General features: G+C 39.4%; 6 protein-coding genes across 7 annotated transcripts; 3 read left to right on the forward strand and 3 right to left on the reverse strand.

Annotated features, from left to right (window-relative positions):
• Positions 1-1,233: 1,233 nt before the first annotated feature.
• On the forward strand, positions 1,234-3,203 carry LOC307260058 (chymotrypsin-like protease CTRL-1; the record flags this gene model as incomplete). Its single annotated transcript, XM_080040184.1, has 7 exons — positions 1,234-1,279; positions 1,458-1,561; positions 1,675-1,754; positions 1,850-1,931; positions 2,047-2,221; positions 2,361-2,491; positions 3,042-3,203. 7 exons carry the CDS (start codon positions 1,234-1,236, stop codon positions 3,201-3,203), a joined length of 780 nt encoding a protein of 259 aa, XP_079896310.1.
• A 479-nt stretch (positions 3,204-3,682) lies between these two features.
• On the forward strand, positions 3,683-5,144 carry LOC307259572 (chemerin-like receptor 1). The gene is made up of 2 exons (XM_080039512.1): positions 3,683-3,705; positions 3,979-5,144. Exons 1-2 carry the CDS (start codon positions 3,696-3,698, stop codon positions 5,058-5,060), a joined length of 1,092 nt encoding a protein of 363 aa, XP_079895638.1. The 5' UTR covers positions 3,683-3,695; the 3' UTR covers positions 5,061-5,144.
• Positions 5,145-6,024: 880 nt separating this feature from the next.
• lin37 (lin-37 DREAM MuvB core complex component) lies at positions 6,025-13,747 on the reverse strand. Its single transcript, XM_080039157.1, has 10 exons — positions 13,658-13,747; positions 9,055-9,101; positions 8,856-8,931; positions 8,719-8,769; positions 8,546-8,575; positions 8,220-8,305; positions 7,934-8,094; positions 7,344-7,475; positions 7,143-7,216; positions 6,025-6,384 (listed from the first exon to the last, which is right to left on the reverse strand). The coding sequence occupies exons 1-10, from the start codon at positions 13,702-13,704 to the stop codon at positions 6,297-6,299; spliced, it is 792 nt and encodes a 263-aa protein (XP_079895283.1). The 5' UTR covers positions 13,705-13,747; the 3' UTR covers positions 6,025-6,296.
• Positions 9,716-15,159, forward strand: proser3 (proline and serine rich 3). Its single transcript, XM_080039156.1, has 13 exons — positions 9,716-10,086; positions 10,180-10,288; positions 10,393-10,649; positions 10,889-11,040; positions 11,172-11,254; positions 11,848-11,933; positions 12,011-12,144; positions 12,342-12,580; positions 12,677-13,173; positions 13,671-13,884; positions 14,294-14,465; positions 14,776-14,857; positions 15,028-15,159. The coding sequence occupies exons 1-13, from the start codon at positions 10,076-10,078 to the stop codon at positions 15,071-15,073; spliced, it is 2,082 nt and encodes a 693-aa protein (XP_079895282.1). The 5' UTR covers positions 9,716-10,075; the 3' UTR covers positions 15,074-15,159.
• On the reverse strand, positions 15,104-17,093 carry hspb6 (heat shock protein, alpha-crystallin-related, b6). Its single transcript, XM_080039160.1, has 4 exons — positions 16,950-17,093; positions 16,708-16,856; positions 15,758-15,880; positions 15,104-15,659 (listed from the first exon to the last, which is right to left on the reverse strand). The coding sequence occupies exons 2-4, from the start codon at positions 16,852-16,854 to the stop codon at positions 15,522-15,524; spliced, it is 408 nt and encodes a 135-aa protein (XP_079895286.1). The 5' UTR covers positions 16,855-16,856; positions 16,950-17,093; the 3' UTR covers positions 15,104-15,521.
• A 1,462-nt stretch (positions 17,094-18,555) lies between these two features.
• Positions 18,556-20,779, reverse strand: psenen (presenilin enhancer, gamma-secretase subunit). 2 transcript variants are annotated; one of them, XM_080039090.1, is made up of 4 exons: positions 20,691-20,779; positions 20,276-20,350; positions 20,002-20,106; positions 18,556-19,153 (listed from the first exon to the last, which is right to left on the reverse strand). In XM_080039090.1, the coding sequence occupies exons 2-4, from the start codon at positions 20,334-20,336 to the stop codon at positions 19,014-19,016; spliced, it is 306 nt and encodes a 101-aa protein (XP_079895216.1). In that variant the 5' UTR covers positions 20,337-20,350; positions 20,691-20,779; the 3' UTR covers positions 18,556-19,013. The 2 variants fall into 2 exon arrangements, with proteins under 2 accessions (XP_079895216.1, XP_079895217.1); XM_080039091.1 differs by having other exon boundaries at positions 20,276-20,353.
• Positions 20,780-21,354: the final 575 nt, after the last annotated feature.

Genomic DNA, 21,354 nt, shown 5'->3' on the forward strand with positions numbered 1-21,354 from the left:
CTTAAATGTTTCTTTAACTCCTGATCCGGAAACCGCTCTGTTTGGACATTCCGCAGCCTTGGAAAAACTGGACCATAATGCTCACACAATCATGGTCTATGGCATGGTAATTGCTAAAATATGTATTTTAAAGCTGTGGAAATCGGACTTGGCCCCTCAATTTGACTCTTGGATGAGGGAACTGGTGGGCATCTTACATATTGAGAGGCTAAGATATGAGCTGTCCGGCAGCGCTCGTGGCTTCCTCGCAGTATGGGGCCCAGTGCTGCAGCACATCGGGGCCTGAAATGTATGCCCCCTTGCACCACCTGCAGTGGACATGAGAGGTTTGCCCCATTTATTTTTTATTTTTTTTCTGTGTGTGTATTTATAGCTTATTTTCTTAATCATCTTGTCTTATTTGCTTATTTAATTTTTATTTTATTTTTGTATTTCTTGTCTGTCTGTGTGTATTGTATGTGTCTACCGGTACTTATTTTGTCTTTTTGTCTGTATTAAAAAATAAAATAAAAATGCACTACTAGGGCATTTAATTTGTTTATTTGTTGTTAAAACCAGTTCCTGTAAACAGACCTGAAAGGTTTGATTGATATCTGTTGTTTCCTGTTATTAGCCCTGTACGGGAAATACACATATTACATTTTTTTTTCTTCAAACTTACCCGAGAAAAAGTGTGCTGCTGTCATGATCTGATAAAATAAGGAGAAGATTTTATCTACAGTATATGCTGCGTAGCCTGCATTCATTTCCTCTGAGGTGTAAGGTTTTAAACAAGGAAGCAAGCAAGAGTGAATGCTCAGCGCCACCGTAGAATATGGTGCACATGTTTCCTAAAAATTAATTCAACATACTATGGACTGTACAATTTCAGAAAACCAACGTTTTTTTTCTTTCAGAGAAATATCAAGGGGCAGTATATTTGCTTGCCCATGAAATAATTTAGCAACAATTTATTTGTCAAAAGCCATGGCCAATGTGCCTAAGAACAGGAGAAAACAAGCATAAGACTAGGTGGATGATGTTTCAGCTACACATTAAGTCATCACAGGTGCTTATTAACAGATGTTTTCACACACTTATCACAGCCAGTGGTGTGTGGTTGTGGTGTACCTGCCATATGGAGTGCTTCACATGAGACTCAGGGTCAAGGGAGTGCATGTGTCACGCATATAAATGCCGTGGTCCTGCTCGGAAGAGACACTCAGGAAAGTCTGTTTCCATCGAGACCCGGCCATGTTTTTGCTTGTCAGTTGTTTGGCTCTTGTGGCCTCCACACTGGGTGAGTGACTGGCAGTTTACTTGCAGGCATTCATCTCTTCATCTATCTGTGAAGGTGTGGTTGCTGTTGCGAGTATATTTTTAATCTTAAGGATTTAAACACCATAATACACACTAGACTAGCTGGTATATATCATGACACAAGCTGATAATTTTTCCATTGTGCGATTTGTCCTAAGGGTGTGGAACACCTGCTATCAGGCCCCAAGTGAAAGGGGACAACAAGATTGTCAATGGGCAGAATGCTGTTTCTGGGTCCTGGCCCTGGCAGGTTTCACTTCAGGTATTGCCAAAGTAACGCACCTACCACAATCTGCTACAATCCCAACCACCTGTGTAATTCAAATGGAAACAATTATTTAAAAGGATTGTATGTATGCACCTTCTCACTCCTAGGATGGTAGGGGATTCCACTTCTGTGGAGGATCCCTGATCAACCAGTACTGGGTTGTCACTGCTGCTCACTGCCGTGTTTCGTGAGTGATTATTGTTTGTCCTACATTAACAGGAGAAAAAAAACTCCAACCTTGCCTTCTCCGTGATCATTCTTGCCTATTTTTATTCTCTCCAGTCCTAGAAGTCATCGCGTTATCCTGGGAGAACATGATCGTCAGTCCAACAGTGAGCCAATTCAGGTCAAGTCCATTGCCAAGGTAAGTAACACAATAAAGTTCTAACAGCTTTTTCTTCAGAAAAATGTTAAGCTGACAGTCATACAAGCTGGCATTTTATTTGCTTATGATGTATTGTTCTTACCTCTACATCCAGGCTATCACTCACCCCTACTACAACAGCCAGAACTTCAACAATGACATCACCCTTCTGAGGCTGTCCTCCCCAGTGCAGATGACTTCCCGTGTGTCTCCTGTGTGCTTGGCCTCCTCCAGCCCCCCCACTGGAAACAGATGTGTCACCACTGGATGGGGCAAGACCGGCCAAACCTGTGAGTGAGAGGTTGTTTTCTAAGTCCTACATGCAGGGTAAATTACAAACAAACATACAGTATGCTCACACACGAATGAACAGTTTAATTTGCACAAACCTTTGCAGCCAGCCTCATCTCCTTTCTTCTTTATTCTCAGCAAGCCCACGCTACCTCCAGCAGGTTGCTCTGCCTATTCTCAGCCCTGAGCAGTGCAGGCAGTACTGGGGTTATAACAGAATCACTGACGCCATGATATGTGCTGGTGCTTCTGGAGTGTCCTCCTGTCAGGTAACAAACATTTCAAAGCCAGTTTCATTTCAAGTCAGTTATAAACTAAATGTTTAAAATGAACTACATTAGATACATACATACGTTGCACATTGTTGATAAATAACACATATAGGTCAATGTTTGGCATAATTTATTAAAAATAATTCCAGTTTGTTGATAATTGATTGATTCAATATTTGCAGACTACACAAAAGCAGTGTTTATAGTCCCACGCATTTAGTAAGCAAATAACTAATGCAATTGATAACTTCAACATTAAATAATGGGTTGTAAATAAATTGATAATGACATTTATTAAGACGGGTTCTCGTTTCTTGCTAGACAATGATGGCCTTGCCGCATTTTTCCTGTTTATTAGTTCATTTGAAGTGCAGGCTGCCCCACATCCTGTCAAAGGCTGCACAGAACACAAAGTCCCCGCAATGCATCATTATCAACCAAAAACTAAATCTTGATTCTAGGTGTTACTCAGTTCTATGAGCACATGCATGCCTTCAAAAGTCAATTAGAAATACATATTATATACTGTATGTTCTTCTCATTTTAGGGTGATTCTGGTGGCCCTCTGGTCTGTCAGAACAGTGGAGTGTGGTCCCTTGTGGGTATTGTGTCCTGGGGCACCTCTAACTGCAACGTGCGCACCCCAGCTGTGTATGCCCGTGTGTCATACCTGCGCAGCTGGATCGACCAGACTGTAGCCTCCAACTAATGCTATACACATGTGCATGTTTTCCCACACTTCATCATCCTGCTCCTCACTGTGATCAATGAGGGATTCTGTGCAGCATCAATATTAGCTGTCTTAAGGATGTTATCATGCATAAAAAATAACTTTAAAAAAACATTAGTATTGGTTTTATTTTTTAAATGTTTTTACATTCATATTTTGAGTTACTTCTATTTGATAGAGTAGCGGGCAACTTTCGGTAATCCACAGGGGGCTTGGAAAAACATATGTTTTAAATATAAGGAAATATACTACGAGTCCTGCAATAATTACCATCCAAATGAAACTTATTTCAACTTTTGTATAAACTGTGTCAGAGCGGTAATCATTCAGGACAGTTTTGTCCATTCCCTGTGCATTGCACTGTCTGATTGGCAGCTGCATGAAATGAGAAGGAGGAGTAATGAGAGAGAAGTAGTAAAGGCAGGACCAGATAGAGACAGATCAAATTGGTCCTCTAATTCACCAGACAAAATGAGTGCTGGTAAGATACTTTAACCTTATAATTGTATTGCATTCCTTTTTTCTCATTAGCAGAATGGAGATCTATAATTTATTTGTGAAATTAACTAAGATATCTATGCACATTTTTATTTTTAGACAATAGATGTTTTCTGATGAAAATATGAGTCAACAGGTTATTTGGTACAAATTATTTGTACTAATATTATAGTGGGATCTAATGTTGCTTTGACCATGTCCCATAATAGGAGCACAATGAGAGAAGATAGTAATACATGTCTTTTTTGCCCATTAGATAAAGATTCTACTGAAGGTCAACCAGATGGGCTTGAGCAGGTTTTCAAAAACGTGCAACTAGCATCCCTGATAATCTACTGTGTGATATTTATTGTTGGGATTGTGGGCAATGGATTGATCATCTACGTGACAGGCTTCAGTATGAAGAGAACAGTCAACTCAGTTTGGTTTCTCAACCTAGCCCTGGCTGACTTCCTCTTCACGGCCTCCCTGATTTTCGCGATTCTCTCGCTCTCTCAAGAGCACCAGTGGCAGTTTGGGAGATTCATGTGCAAGTTCTGCAATTTCGTGGGTGTTGTCAACATGTTTGCCAGCATCTTTCTTCTAGCAGCCATAAGTCTGGATCGCTGCGTGTCAGTCTGGGTGGTGGTGTGGGCACAAAACAAGCGCACCGTTCGCAAAGCTCAGATCACATGTGCTGTGATTTGGGTGACTGCTATGGTCTGCAGCATCCCTTATGCCACTTTCCGTGAGACTGTGCAGGATAGTGGAAAGACTTACTGTTATAATGACCACTCAGAGGAACAAAAGTTGATTCTCCACATTTTTCGCTTCGTTGTGGGCTTCCTCATCCCCTTCTTGGTAATATTGGTCGCTTATGTGGCAATAGGGGTGCGTGCACGTGCAGGCCGCATGCAGAGGACCAGAAGAAACAGACCCCTCAGAATAATTTTCTCCATCGTTCTTGCGTTCTTCATCTGCTGGTTACCATTCCATATTTGGACATTTATAGGAATGAAGGCTAAAAGCAAATATCTTGTTGAGGTTGTTCATATTGGAGGTACTTTGAGTGCCAGTCTGGCTTATCTAAACAGCTGCCTGAACCCCATTCTCTATGTTTTCATGTGTGATGAATTCCGGAAGAAGCTCAAGAAGTCCATATGCTTTGTCCTAGAGAGTGCCCTGGCAGAGGACCAACTGTCACAAGTGTCCTCTCGCTCTTTGTCATCACACTTTTCAAGGATTTCCCGCAAATCTGACCCTGCTGCACCATTAGAGGGGAAAGACCAAGACACCCCCTTAAACTTTGAAGAAAGCGCAGTGGTAATCACTGAGAGGGAGACACTGAGCACTGATTAACCTGCCACACCTGAGATGTCATGGAAATATAATGAATGCAAATTCAAAAATAACATGTGCTCAAAAAAGTTTTTGCTATGTAAAATTTGCTATGTGATTTTAATCATTTGTTTTAAATATTAAGTTCTTTGTGTAACAAATAAAAGCTAATTATTTTGCACCATCAAATTGTGACCTCCCACATATCAGATATCACCTGTTATTTATAATTCAATGAAGACAGGTTTTATGTTTTAGTGGATGTTTGGAAGTGTTTGATGCTCTTAACTTATTTATTCATGTTTATTGAAAGACCAATTATGCGTAGCTTCATCCATGGTACTACTGACGAGTGAAATTTAGCAACTAAGCTTTACAAGTTTTCAATTTAGTGAATACAAACTTAGTCCTAGTGTTGATGAGTCGTTATCTTCCTACTACACTACAAACACTGGTACACACTACTCACCAGTTTTTGCAAAATGAAACCCCTTGGTTAATAAAACCACTCTCAGACGACTTGAAAGGTCACAAATAAAAAACATCAGTTAAAGATAAGGTTATGAAAAACTATGAGTGGGAAACCTTGATTGCACTTATCATAGCATATCAGTTTTCTTTCTTTATCTCACTAAACACTTAGGTATTTGTTGTTCCAACACCTTCCGACAGCATTTAGGTTCCTGTAACTGCCTGCCACCAAGTCAGCAACATTACAGTGCAACTGAGACCTGTGCTCTATGGATGTGATTAATAACCGACACTTCACTTTAGACTACGTAATGTAATCACAGTTTAACCAAGACTCAGTGATGGTGAATATAACATGTTACCCATAGTGTTATCTCTTGTAGCCTTATTTAATCAATAAAGACACACCTATTTTAGTTTATCAGTTGCTGTGTTGTGCTGAGGTTAAGGAAGAAATTCAGAAAGTAGAGGAAACCACAATGGACTTTAATCAGTCTTGTTCTTGTGTTGCATGGACAAGTCACAGTGTCTATACAAATTCTACTCATAAGTTAATTTATTATGATGTCTACACCAGAATAGTTTTGAATGAAATAATAGTCCCATATCCAAACTGAAGGCATTCCAGCAAATACATTGATTTAAGGCTGAAGGTTCTGTAAATGCCTTCCTAGGAGTCTGATGGTGTGGATAGCAGGTGTACTCAAACACTGACTTCTCCACGCTCCACCATGGCTCCTTTCCAAAAGCATAGAGTCCATTCTGTGATGGAGAGCTACAAGCCAGTTAACGATCGTAGAGCTCCTTCATCTCCTTAAGGACCTTGATACTCTCGCTGTATCTCAGCTGGTTCTTGTTAGAGCACTCCTTCCATCTGGAAGAAAGACAACTATGGGTTAGCTCAGGTGATTCCAACCTTTTAGATGTCTGTGGTTTTTCCAAATATAAAATAGCAAAACACACTCATGTACACTGTATATCATAACCAGATCAGATGGTTTTGTAAAGTATGATTTTAGTTTCCTGTAAATGTAAATTACCTTTGTTATACAGTTTGAGAATTGAGAACTTCTCACTTTCTTATCCACCATGCTACAATTGTTAGCATATGGTATTTGAGAACAGTTGTGTACTCTTCTCCTGATAGCCCTGATTGTCTGTTTGCCAATTTAAACAAGAATGGAACACAAGGCTATAGAGTAAGAATGTAATAAATTATTCACTTTTGTCTGAAGTAGTAAAACAAGAAGTGGCCTTTTTGGCAAGCTCTGAGGAATTAGTGCTATTACATTTCTCACATGAGTCAGTGTAAAGCATTCACTTCCTGTGTGTATTACAGAACAGCAATTTCATAACGTTTTCTTAAGCAACAGGAAACACTGAATAGACCACATACGAAGAACACATTTAAAATTTCTATTGCCGTTCAGAACACAAAAAAGTTCTTTGGTAGCACTGTTAAATACTTGATGAACTATATACACAAGTAGTTGTTACATGTTGACCTTTGGGTGACAGCCTGACCTCAAGGGGGGTTGAAGACACTGGACAGTACATATGCTGATGATATGCTGTGAATGTGAATAATTATTTTCAACAAAAGAACAATTGTTTTTAAAAAGGAGAACATACTTTTGCCTTATCTTTTTCCAGCGTTCCATGTGGTCACCAATGAGAGAACCTGATACAGGAACTGAATCCGTTAACTGGGAAAAACGAAAATCATTAAGAGTTGGTTAGTTAAAGCTCATTAGTTACCTTTATTACAAATTAACTTGATGTAATAATAGAGGTGCTATAAAAACAATGAAAAAAAAATCTATTATAGGAAACCTTGGAAACAGTTGGTTTTTCAGTTTGTGGGATCCTGAGGTTGATGGGTTCACCAGAGGTGCTGACTGGACATGAGGTTGGAGGAGGGAGTCTGTACACATTCTGCCCTTTACCATTTATCATGTCTGTAACCTGGCAAAACAGAAAAAGAAAGAAATGTGGAAAAAGGAATGCAGTGGAACTTTTACCCAACGTGTTATGATGCCTCAAGAACAAGGAATAATGCTATCTTTAGACCTCAGAAATTGTTAATCTACACTGACTAAAGTCACTGCCCTCTGCAATAGGACTGCCCTGGTAAGGTAGTTTTACTTTATAATGTGGTAAAACACATAGATAGTGACAACACAGTTGACGATTTGACTACAGTCGATTTTCCACGTTTTTGTGAACACAGCACATCACTCTTCATTAGAAGTCGGTTATATTGCTTAGCCACAAGGAGTGGTGCTAGTGGCTTGTACAAGCCCAGTGTAACTGTGTCTCAGTACATTAATGTTTCTTTTATGCAAATAAAGGCTTTTGAGCCCAACAAAATTGCATTATATTACGTTTCAGTGTTCAGTGTGATAAAAGTGGTAGGGCCACACCTCTTCTTCTACCATGCTATGTTGGGGACTTGGGGAAGCAGCTGGCTCTCGAACAGAAGGATTGTTTCTCATCCAGGCACGACAGATGGGATAAAGCGGTGTGCTGGTGTTAAACTGAGCCAGATCCACACTGCGATCAAACAACTTGATAATGTAAGAATCTGGCAAATGGAGAAAGACAGAAGAGGAAGGCAAAGTGATCAGACAGTAAAAATGACAAACAACATAAGTATAAGTATAATTTTGTTCTTGCTGAATTATTTTCGAATGTAAGAATTATGATTACTTTGTCTATGTTGATTGCTCTCTGGTATGCCCTCATCCATCTCTTTTCGCTTCTTCCTCCGGTGCTGTGGAAATCGAGCTGATGGTCTGGAAAATTCAAAGCAAGGATGAGGAGGACGTTAAAGCATGTAATGATAAATTACGAACGTTACTTCTTTAAAGATCTATAATGTGTGTGCAGATGTGCAACTTGTCAATGTTAAAATTAATTGACAGGGTGGGACCCCCTTGTTCCCATCCACAATTAAAGACAAACAATTGTGTATACATGCTTTTGAACAACTGTCAGCACTTGTTGACCAATAGACTAAATTACTCTACACTTGCCTTTTTCCGGCAGATGATGGCGACAAATCCCTAGGGATAGCAAAGCAGAGGATGAAACCAAGAAAAAAGCTTCTGCACTTTATATTTAATGTTGATTATTTTTTACACCAGCTACAGTATAACACACATTTATCAAATTCAACAAATACACAACAAAAATCATTGATCCATACTTGCTCAAAGAGTCCGCAGATATTTTTCCAGCATCGCCCTCATTTTCCTCCCTGTTCAATATACAATAATATTAGTTTGACTTGAAGGTTGTCATATAATTAGATACATTTCAATTATTAATAGACTGTTAACTGACCTTTCATTTTCAGTTTTTTCTACCAGTCCCTTTAACACAGCATCCAATCTGCTGCGTGCACCAGCCCCCTCCAAATCTGCGGAAGTTAAGTAGTTGTATTTTTATAGCCTAGTAGTAGGAATTTGCATCAGGGATTTTAACAATCTGTACAGATTATGATGACACCCAATGGATGTTTTCGAAAAATCATTCCTCTTACCTGGCCTTTCCGTCTTGATCTTGACGTGGTGCATTATCTCCACCTTTCTAGGTATAGTGAGTAAAGCACACACCGAGTTTTACACCACTTGTTCGCTGTCAATAACCTAAATGCACAGTGTCTTCGGGCTGAAGACGACCTCTGACTGATGCTGTTTCAACAAAGCTTACGTTGGACTGCTACAGGACGTTGTTTGCTAACGTTAACGATAGCTTGTTAGCTGCAGGTTAGCTGCGGTTACTGTTAGACCGTTTACTACTAGCTAGCCAAAGTAGACACAATAAGCCAAACTTTATCTACTTGTATCTATTAAAGACTAGCTGAATAACAACTACAATTGGCGGTTTCCATACATTCACAAGTAATATACTGTAGAATATCCTTTCTTTTCTTATAACGGACGGTAGTGATTACAAGCTCAAATTGCCGTTGCTAACTTAGCTTATTTTTGAGCCTTAGCAGACTTTCCTCTTCCGCGCGCTGCCGAGTTCCTATAAAATGATTGGCGCTTGTCAAGCAACGTTCTTCTACGTGATTGGCTACATTTTATGTCCGTCATATATAACTCGATGCCCATTGGCTGTGTGGCTATTAGTAAATAACGATCGGCATAAACAGTGAACTTTCTACTGGATTCAGCGATACGCTTATATGTGTCAAAACAAGAGCAAAGTTATTATGCTTTCAGTTTCAAAGTTGGATTTGTTGGGTGAATATATCTTCAAAATACCTTATCTAGCAACTGAATTTGGTTTGCGTTTGATTCCATGGTAGGCTAACTTTCTTTGTGGACATGCCAAGTCAACTCTCGTTTGTTCATTGTCTTAGTTATTTACTATAGTAGAACTTCGGTAACCCAGGCTGTCAGTCAGTCAGTCAGACATGCCGACCCAGCAAAACATTTTTGTCAAAGAGCTTAGTTAGGACCAGCAGAAATCAGACCCGCTCTGAAGGAACCTATGCTGGGCATCCTTACGTGTGTGCCAGTATGAATCACCACCTGTGAAGCTCATTGTCTGTAATGAAATCCGGGTAAGATCTACATGTGACATTTCTGTAGTAGCCTACCCTCAAGCCTGTGTACAGTTGATGAAATATGTGTTTTTGTTTCTTTCGTTTTGACAGTAGGCCTGTGTTCACAAAGCAGGATCCCTTCCAACCAGCATCTAGAGGGGGGAAGGCCCACTACCTTACATCCCGAAACCAGTCCCTGTCCAAGAAAAAGAAGAAAATTGTATGTTTAACGTAAACGTTACATATAGGCTACTGAAAGACATATGATTCTAATGGTTCTACCTTAAGTCCCTTCAAACACCCATTATCAATCTTTGTTTTCAGACTTTGAGTCCTGTACGTTCAGAACAGCGATCCAGTCCACAGCTAAAAACTGTGTGCCCACACAGCCAACAGCTGTTTGAGAATCGTGATCAAGTATTTGCCACCACAGATGAGCAATCTGATTTTGTAGAGTCCTGGCCCTACACTGAATGTGGATCTTCTCCTGCCAGCACCACGCCTTCATCTTACATGGACAAACACAAACCATCCACCATTTCTTCAGAGCCAGGATATCAGCAGGATTCAGTTCTGGCAAAGTATGCTTTAGTTCATAGACCCATGATGATTCCCTGAAACGTAGCAAACATACCCATACTCTAAGTTATCCCCTTTTTAATAGAGCTGTAACAAAGAGAAGTTGCAATATCTAAGACTTTAACATGACAGTGTCGGTACTGTGATATGAAGACTTGAAAATAAAGAAACCAGTCAGTGGTTCTTTTATGTTGTTATTTGAATCACTGCTTTTAACCAGCACTGAATTTTGCTCTCCCAGGTACATAGAGCGCTTTCGTCATGGTCAACCACAGAGTCGAGAGGAGCGCCAACAGACGGCTTCTGCCATTGGAGAGAAGCAGCTTCCATTTTGGTGGATGTCACCCTCAGCTTTACCCCTCAGTTCAACACCAACTAAAACAACTGACGAAGGTAGATTCTCACTCATTGCTGACTTATTATTCTTTAATTTAGGGTTTATTAGAAGTTAAAGCTCACACATTTCAAGGGAGAAATACATTTTCCTGGTAAAAGCTTTGTGTGAAATCTATTTCTCTGAACAGATGACCACAGACCTGCCATTTTCAGTAGAGCTGGACAGCGTCGACTTGACAGATCCCTTTCCCCATGCAGAGGATCCCTCAGTGTGAGTACATTTGGGGGATTACTGGGAATGAGCATCAGAATAGCCTGTTATTCTATTACTCTATTCTACGCTGCTTAATTGAAATAATAGGTTTAGCATTTGTAGGATAAACGTATTCGGAAATTTAGTTATTTCTTTAAAAAAGTTTTTTTTTGTGTTTGCTGTCAAATAGATTATTGGGTCTGTTCTGCAGTCACCCTACCCTTGTTTATGCCAGGTTTATCTGAGTGCCCACAAAGCAAAGTGTCTGCCGGAGAGACTTCTTATTCCAACTTAGTGTGCCTATAAATATTAGCATTTCCACACCACACCACGTGCTTATTTGGAAACATCTGTGTTTACGTAACACAAGGGAAGCCATTGTTTCTGCAACCTTATTTGATACACATATTGCATGTTCAGCCTGCCTGTGTCATCCTCACACAATCATAAGAGTCATATAGTTGTAAGCAAATTTGTCATTGTCCTTACCCAAATGCTGCAAATTTCATCTTCGAGTTTTCTTTATATACACAGTATTGTGAGTGTTTTTAGTGAAATAATATATAAGAGTGTGGCTTATAGAGCTTCTTGCTTGTTCTTTTATTTCTCAGAATTTGTCAGACACTTACCAGGGTGAATTTGAGGACACAGACATACTCCTCCTTCAAGGAAGGGCCAACAGACTTCTGCTGAGAGAGTATTAAAAACCAGCACGTAACATTAATGACAAAGACTTCTTTCTTTCAATGGTAAGTAACTTTTTCTCTCTCACAGTGACTGTGCACTGGGTGATGGATCTGTCCATGTCAGCTCAGACGGCCTGGGATGCTCAGATTTCTCCTCAACAGTCAGCGTAGATGAGCCAGTGCGAAGACCTTTGATCTCATGTTCAACAAAATCTACTGCTGGTAAGGCAAGACTGTGGAGTAACATAACTTTTGAGATGGACTATTTTCCCACTGTTTCCTTCCCATTTAAACTTGATTCTGTTCCTCCTCATGCAAGTTGCAGTAAAGGATCATTATTCTGTTTTTCATGCTTATTATTTTTGCACCATACCACTGCGTCAGTGTAATTGTGCAGTGCGTTTTCTTAACATTTACAGCCAAGGCCGTCTCAGACTCAATTCAAGCTTGGTCCTCTCAAAAAGCCTATGTCGTTCCTTCTCTGGTGCCTCCCGCACGCCCGGAAGAGGACATCTTGTTCCAGTGGCGTTTGAGGAGAAAGATTGAGCAGGCCAGGGAGGGGCCCCAGTCTGTGCAACACTCCAGTCATCACAGCCCCACATTTAGCTGGCAGGCCCCCAGTTCAAGCCATGCATTAGCCGATGGACAGGCTTACAAGGTTAGAGTCATACGTGTTTGAAGTTTACTCCATATTTACTCCATAAACATTTATTTACTAATCATTATACTTCCCTATTTCTTGCATTGTTTACAGCAACAGCTGAGTATTCAACCTCCTGAATTCTCACAGAAGGCTACACATCCACACATATCCGCTCCCCAGCCAGAAACCACCGAAGCCCACCGATCATGTCCTCCGGCTTTAGGTCCATCTCCCTTCCCTGCCTTTGTTGCCTCTAGTTCTTCAGTCTCTCAAGCCCAGACTGTTGCCCATGTTCCTGCCCACATGCATTTACTCTGTGATGTCTTGCCCTGTCCCGAGAAGCAACACGCAAACGTTTCACAGACTACAGATGGGTCTCAGACCAAAGTTGTCCATAAAAAGACCCAAGTGGATACCTTCACTGATGAGCCTATTCGTGAACATATTCTATCCCCTCTGCTTGCGTCGTCCGGAGTTATCCGAGGAGAGGGGCCTAGTCACCACAAAAGAACTGAAAGGAACACGAAAGAGAGAGCACCGACAAAAGAGTCAGAGAAGAGTGAGAAGAAGACGGCAGCGTCCCTCAGAAAGCAGAAGAAATCCCCAAGGTCAAGTATTGAAACATGCACAAAGTGAACAAAAGTCAAGTCTGAATGCTTAAAGCCCCTTTAAAACCAACTATGTAATTTGGGGAGTTAGTTGCATGATAGTTAGATTCTGAAAAGTGTAAGCCATATTTAACAATCCAAAATAAAGATATCGGTATTTAAGTTTTTACAGAAATTCGGTTTAGATGAGGTGGGCTAGGCTCTGGTCCTTATGACACATTAAGTATTTTGAACCAACCACGGCTGTTCTCTGCCCGAACATTATATTAAAACATGACTATTGACTTGGAGACCTTTTGATATGGCCACGCCTGCACAATCCTGTCGTTCTAGACATTAGAAAAGCTGTGTTTTGACAACGTTTTAAAAGATTTAAGAACATTTTTATAGTTTTGTAAACCAACGTTGATGTCATATATTGATTTTTACTATTTTAGACCAGGTTTCCAGAGGCTTTAATATACTTTAATATATTCTACTATACCTTTTTGTTGCAGATATACTGTGGATAAAGAACATGCTGATGGCCATGGCCCTACAAACAGGAGTTCTTCACTTCATAGAGTTCCCAAAAAGGTCACACCCCGGGCAGAGCAGCAGCAGCAGCAACAACAACAACAACAACAGGAGGGAAGCCAGGAGTTTTCCAGTGGGAGGTGTACTGGCGATCATGCACCGCCTCCTTCTCCAATCCACAGTGCCTTAGGACAGGTCAGCACATACACACGCTTCAAAGGTTTTTACCCACCTGACCAGCTCTCACGTTACTGTTTTGCCTGCCGTCATAATAACCTGATAACTTGGCAGCAGTATGTGTGAAGAACTAAAATATATCAGTGTGTCACTTCTCCAAATCCAGTAGTTTACAAGTGTATATAAAGCTCAAAGTTGCTATCTGTTTGCAAGCTGATTATCAAATCAAATCCCTCCATGTTGTCTTCCGAAGATGGACTGTGTGTCAGATACTTTTAAATCATTAGAAAATATTCTGGTGTTCATTTCTAAACATGGTAGAATAACATGGGGACATTTTTTTTTAAATGCAACAAGTGCAATGTATGTAATTTTGGTAATCGAGAGCTGCATTAACTAGTAGTGTATTCGCATTGGGTCTTTTCAGGTAGTGTCAGAGGTCCTGTTCCCTACGTCTGATCCCTCCCCCACACAAAGGCCTCCTGTCTCATTACTTTCTCCTGTTCGCAATGCCACTGCACTTCCACGATGTTCATCTCCTCCGTACGATGCACACAACTCTATGGAAGTAATTTCGCAGCTGCTGCAGGAGGCAGATGGTGAGCTTAAGGCAGCAAAGAGCACCAACCTTCACCCCTCAGTCAATTGTTGGGAATGTGGGGTGTCACACGTATAGCTTCTGCTCGCAACATTCCCCAAACATGTTTTTTTTTTGTGCATGCAGTTAGTATGTGAAGCTGTTAACATTGTGGTCCATATTGCTGTGGTCATGAATGTATGTATACTGCTTCTTACAGTTATATTATAAATTAATTACATTTTCAATGTATGCTCATAGCACACAGCTGAAAATATTCAATTTCCTTGGCCACTCACTACTATTTAAAGTTCTGTTTTTTCCTTTCTCAGATTCCGATGAAAAAGAGTTTGAAGATGACCCTTTATTACAAGTCCTTCGTAAACAGAGACAATGGGTAAAGGAGCAGATCAGGTAAATGAACAACATTTTAAATTAAATTGCTCAGCAAGGCAAATTTATTGGAATACCTAGAAGGATGCTAACCTTAAAATCTTATATGTATTTCTTTATAATGTTATTGGAATCGTCTAAACATAGCATCCCAGATTCCAGAAAAAAATATCTACTTTGTTTCATTTTAGTGAAGTGGACTCCATGTTGGATGACTTCTTGGACGAGCAACAATAGCAACATACTTGAACACTGGAGTGAGACATGTCATGAGATCACTTATTTTTTATTTATTTAAATTTTATAAAGAAATAAAGTTCTTTTTGTACTTTTTTGAATAAACATTTCCACATTAAAAAGTTTGGAGTCTCTGTGACTCATTAATCACAATACAGTGCATTTAACAAAGAAATATAAAGCAAACTGAACGCAGAATATTTACAAAGACTGGTTCCTTGAAAGATTATGTAAGATTGATGAGTTGTAGCAGAGCAGTATATACAAACCTAAGAGCAGGGAATAATGCAACAGTGCCAGGAACAGAACTAATATGTGTTTTGGCACACACTGTGATGCTGTGACTGGAGGAGCCAGCAGTTGTCCTTTTTCGCGGTTTTATAAAGGCTCCTGTTGCTTTTGGTTTAGCGTTATGTTATTCATTTGATAAGGTCAGGATTCTGGCGTGCTAGGTTTGCAGCATGGGTGCAGATATGATGAGTATGCCTTCCGGAGAGACCGCTGACGCCAAAGCCAGAGTGTCCACTCCCTTTGGGATTCGGTAACGTCGGTTGAACTGACGTGTTGTGAAACCTGGACCATCCTTCTAAAATAAACACATGAATTATAGTTTAGAGGAGAACACAATTTCTAACTTATGTGCTGAACCAAAAAGTACAGAAATGTCCCTGTGGGAATACTGACCTTTTGTTCTTCGTGCTTTCCTTGCACCTCAACAAAGTCTCCTATCACTTTGACCAACAGGTCCTGTGGATTGAAGTCCTTTACATCAACTTGAACTGTAAAACCGCTGTCATCACATTTAACCTGCCAACATGATTGAAAATATGATGTTATGCTTTGTAGAAATCAAATACCTTACACAGCAACTAGCCATAAAATCCCTATTTGCCTCAATAAATGGACAATCTTAAGAATATATGAGCTCAAAGGTTCATTCTCGACCTCGGAAACAGTAGTTTGATGAAAATATTCTTCTTCTTACTATTAATGGAGGTCCTGGGAAAGTGTTGTATGCGCTTCATTAAGCGGAGAATATCTCAACTGTTATAGACTAATATGACCCCAGTGAACAACGTGGGATGTGTGACAAAATCTCTATCCGGGGCGAAAGTCCTGAAAATGACCACAACAGGTTACACTAGTATCACACTACGTGGTGAATGGGACTTTTTTTTCCTTTATAGATATCCTCATACTTTTACCAGATTAATCTTCATATTGTGAGAAATACTTTTTGTATTACACTTAGTCTAAAACATTTAATAAAATATGCAAATTAGCGGGGGAGTGCAGTGTGTTCGCACCTTAACCTGTTGTGGTCATTTTCAGGACTTTCGCCCCGGATAGAGATTTTGTCACACATCCCACGTTGTTCACTGGGGTATATTCTCCGTTAAATGAAGCGCATACAAAACTTTCCCAGGACCTAGACTAGCCTATATAGCCTTATTTATATTTCATTTACTGAAGAATAAAGTAAAGGATGCAATTGAAAGCTCCTGAGTGGACCTTGAATCAATAATTATTTTGTTTGTGCATCATGCAGTTCTATTGAGCAAAAGCAAATGCAATCAACTGTTTTTTTTTTTTTTGCAATAGGCCACACAATACAGTCACTTGAAATTCCTTACCTCTGTTGAGCTGGTATTTACAATCTCTGGAAGGAGTAGCGTTGGGGACCAGTTATATTGTCCATGAGTCTGTGGAATAAGAGGTGGCAAAACCTTATCCCATGGGATCCCATCAGCCGACAGAGTGGTTGGCAGCATAAAGTCCATTTCTAATAAGATAGGAAAAAAGTAGTTGACTTGATTAAAAGTTTAGTCTGGCCGCTTCTCAGGCTACAAAGCATACAACTCTGGACACAACTTACCTCTTTTTCAAATTCCCAGATCAATAGTGTGCAGAGGGACAGGACAGCCCCTGTTCAACAGTTTCTGTGAGGTCCAAGAGGCGGTACAGAGATGGCGAACTGATGCGACAGTCTGTCTGACTCCTGAGCTCTACTCCTTCTCGGTGTTGCACGTCACTGGCTGCTGTTGTGGTTGTGTGTGTGTCTATGATTTATATGGAGTTGTATAAGGTGGGAATTCACCGTGGGGCACCTTGCTTGTTACGTTCTGGACTAATGTCTACCCTTGGGTGTTCTTCTGGCAGGGCCGTAAAGGATGAAGGATGCATTGTTTAGGGGGCATGACGCAGCTGTCGCAGGCTTATAGGCAATTAACGTGCTACAACGACCAATGTTGTGGCTAAAGTGTATTTGTGGGTTGTTTGCAGCACCGATACGAACCGGAACGTTGGAACGTCCGGTTGTAGAATACGAGCTGTTACGAAATATATGCTTAAGGTCGGTTGTCAGGAAGACCTATCCAAAAATAAGTTCAAAAGAAGATGTTGTTGACACTCGTGAACCGACAGACAGTGACAGCAGGGACGCCCCCAAACACATGCCAGAGCACGTGCACTGCCAATAAAGCCTCTTTCTCCCCCATCCATCACCCTCACTGCTAGGAACTTTTACTAGAGTAATAGTAGCAATACCCGAATAAAAAAGTATCCCATCACAAATAAAATTCATACATTTTTTTAAGTAAAAGTAGCCTACAGAAGCCACAATAAAAAGTATTTAGAAGTATAAAGACTAACTAGAGTTTTTCCTATGGGTGTCTTATTTAATTGTATTCCGTTACTGTATTATTATTTGCATACTACTGTTGCAATTGTAAGTAGCATTATAATCTAGTTTGTAGTTGTTGAAACTGATTTCAATGACTTCTTTACATATTGCTGGTTATATTAAACTGTAAAAAACAAATATGCTTGTTGAATGTTTTTAGATGCATTATTCATCAGTGAGAAGTAAAAAGGTACAATATTGACCTTTGAAATTTTGTGAAATATAAAGTTCCTTTAAATGAAAGGGTCTCAAAGTACTTGGGTGAATGTAGGTCTACTTAGTTACTTTCCAGCACTTGCCTTAGTATAAACATACATGATATACAACACATTTAGAAAAACAAAGTACAAAGTCCATAAAAGGATTACTTATAATTCCCTCCCCATAAATCTGTTTTTATTAAGTGACTCCCTGCTGGCGAGAAGTACTGATCGTCGTGCTGATACATCTGACTTGTTCTTGGCAGTTTATAGCAGGCACATGTTGCCCCTGTTAGTAATGTGGAACCTGTCACCTAAGCTTTGACTGGTGTGACTAAAAATGGCCCTGATTATGTTCTGACTCACATAGGACGAAAGGGAAGTGAGCACATTTAGAGGGATGAAGTTATTTTGGTTTCACAACAGGCGCCAGTGACTGACATTAGGGGTCTTCTGTAACAATGCAAAATATTAGGAGTGAGTATGGATAAAATTGTTCGCAGATGAGTCACCAAACTAAAAAGTCCAAACAGATTCATAGGTCCTAAACGGGATAATGACAAAGCAACATAAATGGAGTAAAAACATAACAACTTGGAAACATTATGGATATTTTTTTATTCGTCATTCTCATTCATTAACAAGTATATAAAATTGTGTGCACAATTGCACACAAATACAAATTTTAAGTCAAGAAAAAAAAGGAGTTTGTTGAATCTGTTGGTCAATTTCCTAAACAATATGAATCCAGCTCCATCATTAGATAACGTTAGATGCTGTGACATTTAACATTGTCTGCAATACACAATGCATTATCCTGCTGTAAAACAAACAACTTTCTCAAATGCCTTGGCAAGCAGACCAAAAAAAAACATGAATTTTCCAAGCCTACATCATTTGTATTATGAAGACATTATCTTTTGGATTACTGTTAACTGTATTCAGCCAATGTAGCTCCAGAGATCAGAACAATCACCAAAGTATTTCACTGTAAAAGAGGAGAATTTTTTTGGTCCATTATAGTGGATCATTAGTTACTTTCAAAAGATCAAAGAAGTCATGGAATGCCAAGTGGGATTGTGAAGGAGAGGTAATCTCCTACCTCCCCCCACTCTGCTCTGTAGTTCTGGAAAATACTTATCCATGTGGCGAGTACTGCCACCCATAATAGCAACCCCAGTCCTGACCGCTTCACATCTAGATGGAAAATACACAACAGACAATTATTTGGTATTAAAACAATACTCATGATGCACTGGCTTTGCCAAAAGATGTATTTGAAAAATATACTACATAGATTGTCATAACTGTCTTAATTTCGGATTTGAAATGACTGTCATCTCCCCCGAAATGTGTGACACACATGTTGTAATACTTTGCACACGAAGTGGATGGGCAATGTTGACCACATTAATATTGTGATTATTTGCACATATTTCTTTTTTAAATTAATATGTCCAATATGACCATATACACCAAATAATTCAAAATTGAATATGGAGTTGGTCATTCTTTTTTGTGTGTTTCCCCAAAGCATCATGCTTATGTCAAAAAAGCATGTGTTCTATATATTTTGGATCACATATTTATGTATACAAGAATAATAACTACTATATAGAATAATAAATAATTTTCACTCCTCCATTGGTCGTTGGAAAGCATTTAAACAACTTTCTTCTTCAACAAAAAAAAGTCATCCCTTCTCCAGGATTTAAGATAACTTAAAAAAAATCCTGAATTTCATCCCAGCAGTTTGCCCATGATAGAACAAATTAACACATATTCTGTTCCATCATGTTTACATAATTTAAAACATTTCAATTCAGGTTTTAAGAACAAACTTTGTCAAATATATTGACTGAATTAAAAAAAAATTAGTTCACAGCATAACTACTGGGGTAATGTAAACATGAACGTTAAATTCATTCATTCATTCATTTTCCTTTATTTTACGGTATGGTTTGCAAATACATATATTTTTAAATCAAGATTAAATAAAGCTGCAGTAACAATAAACATTTTTTTTTAGCAATGCTGAAACTTACAGGTTTTGATCTGGAGCTGTTCAGTGTAGTCTGGCTTTACAAAGGCCTCCCGAAAAAACCAGACAACATTGACCAGCCACAAGAATGGGAGAAATGCAAAGCCACCTGGGAAAAGACATAGCTAATTAGATAATTCTGTTTTAGGCAATGCTTCACAAGATGCCACACACACACCTCATTAGGGAAATATAGATGTTTATTATGGAAACAGGTACTTGCATATCTATTTATTTATTTTTATATGGGTTCTTGTCACGATTTTCAGCATTCTTACCTAAATAATATTTCCTGCATAGACCGAGTTTTTCCTCATTGGGCATTCGCTCCAGGTTCATCTTGAGTATGGATCCTGCTTTAGAAAGACAAATGAGTTAGTGTAGTGCAACTTTTACGACAAAGGTGATGCTGGTTAGGAGGTGACGTTGGGGTAAAGTAATCTCGTGAAAAATCAGTGAATACAATTGCCTTTAATAAAACAGCCCCCTGGTGCCCGTTTATCTGGTCTACATTGTCAGATGACTTGAAATAATTCACCTCAGGCTATGGTTAGCATTTTGTTAGCTTAGCAGTGTATCATTAGGTTTTTCCGTCTGCTCAAAACAGCCGCAACGGTAACTTAGATCGGTCTCCAGACTATGGACGAATATTTATCAGAGACTATAATATATTTAATTACTGTGAGGGTTTACCTGTTATCTGTGTGAGGCCGAAAAAGTCAACAAAAGAATCGTCGCCAGCGAGCAAAATAGAAAAAAAACTCACAACACTACTTCCTCCTCCTCCCTTTCTGAATCGCATTCTTCTTCGTTTTATTATGGCGAGCCCAAGCTGACTGCAGCGCATACCGCCACCTGGCGTTTTAAGGACTCCAAGTGCTTTCCTAACAATATGTTATGATGGACCGACATATTTTAATTTTAATTTTAATTTTAATTTTAATTTTAATTTTAATTTTAATTTTAATTTTAATTTTAATTTTAATTTTAATTTTAATTTTAATTTTAATTTACAGGTACTATCTAACCCAGGGGTCTCCAAACTTTTTTCACTGAGGGCCACATACAGAAAAATCTACGAAGGGCCGGGCCACTTTGCAAAAATAACACATTTATCAGGACATGTAGCTGCTCTGATGTTTAGTTTCATAGTGTCTTCGTAAATTGTAATCCTTCTTCGCGGCAACACTTTCCTTGCACATTAAACAGACACATTCCCCCTCTTGTTTATATGTAAATGATACACCCAGTGTTTTCTGCCTTTGCGTCTAATGTCCAGCAGGGTGAAAATAGTATCCAGCCGAGGTCCCGACCCTCCTAGGAGGGTCCGGGGGTATGCTTGTATTAGCTTTAGTCA

Source organism: Ammodytes marinus, assembly GCF_949987685.1.
Source record: "Ammodytes marinus genome assembly, chromosome: 13".
NCBI lineage: Eukaryota > Metazoa > Chordata > Actinopteri > Uranoscopiformes > Ammodytidae > Ammodytes > Ammodytes marinus.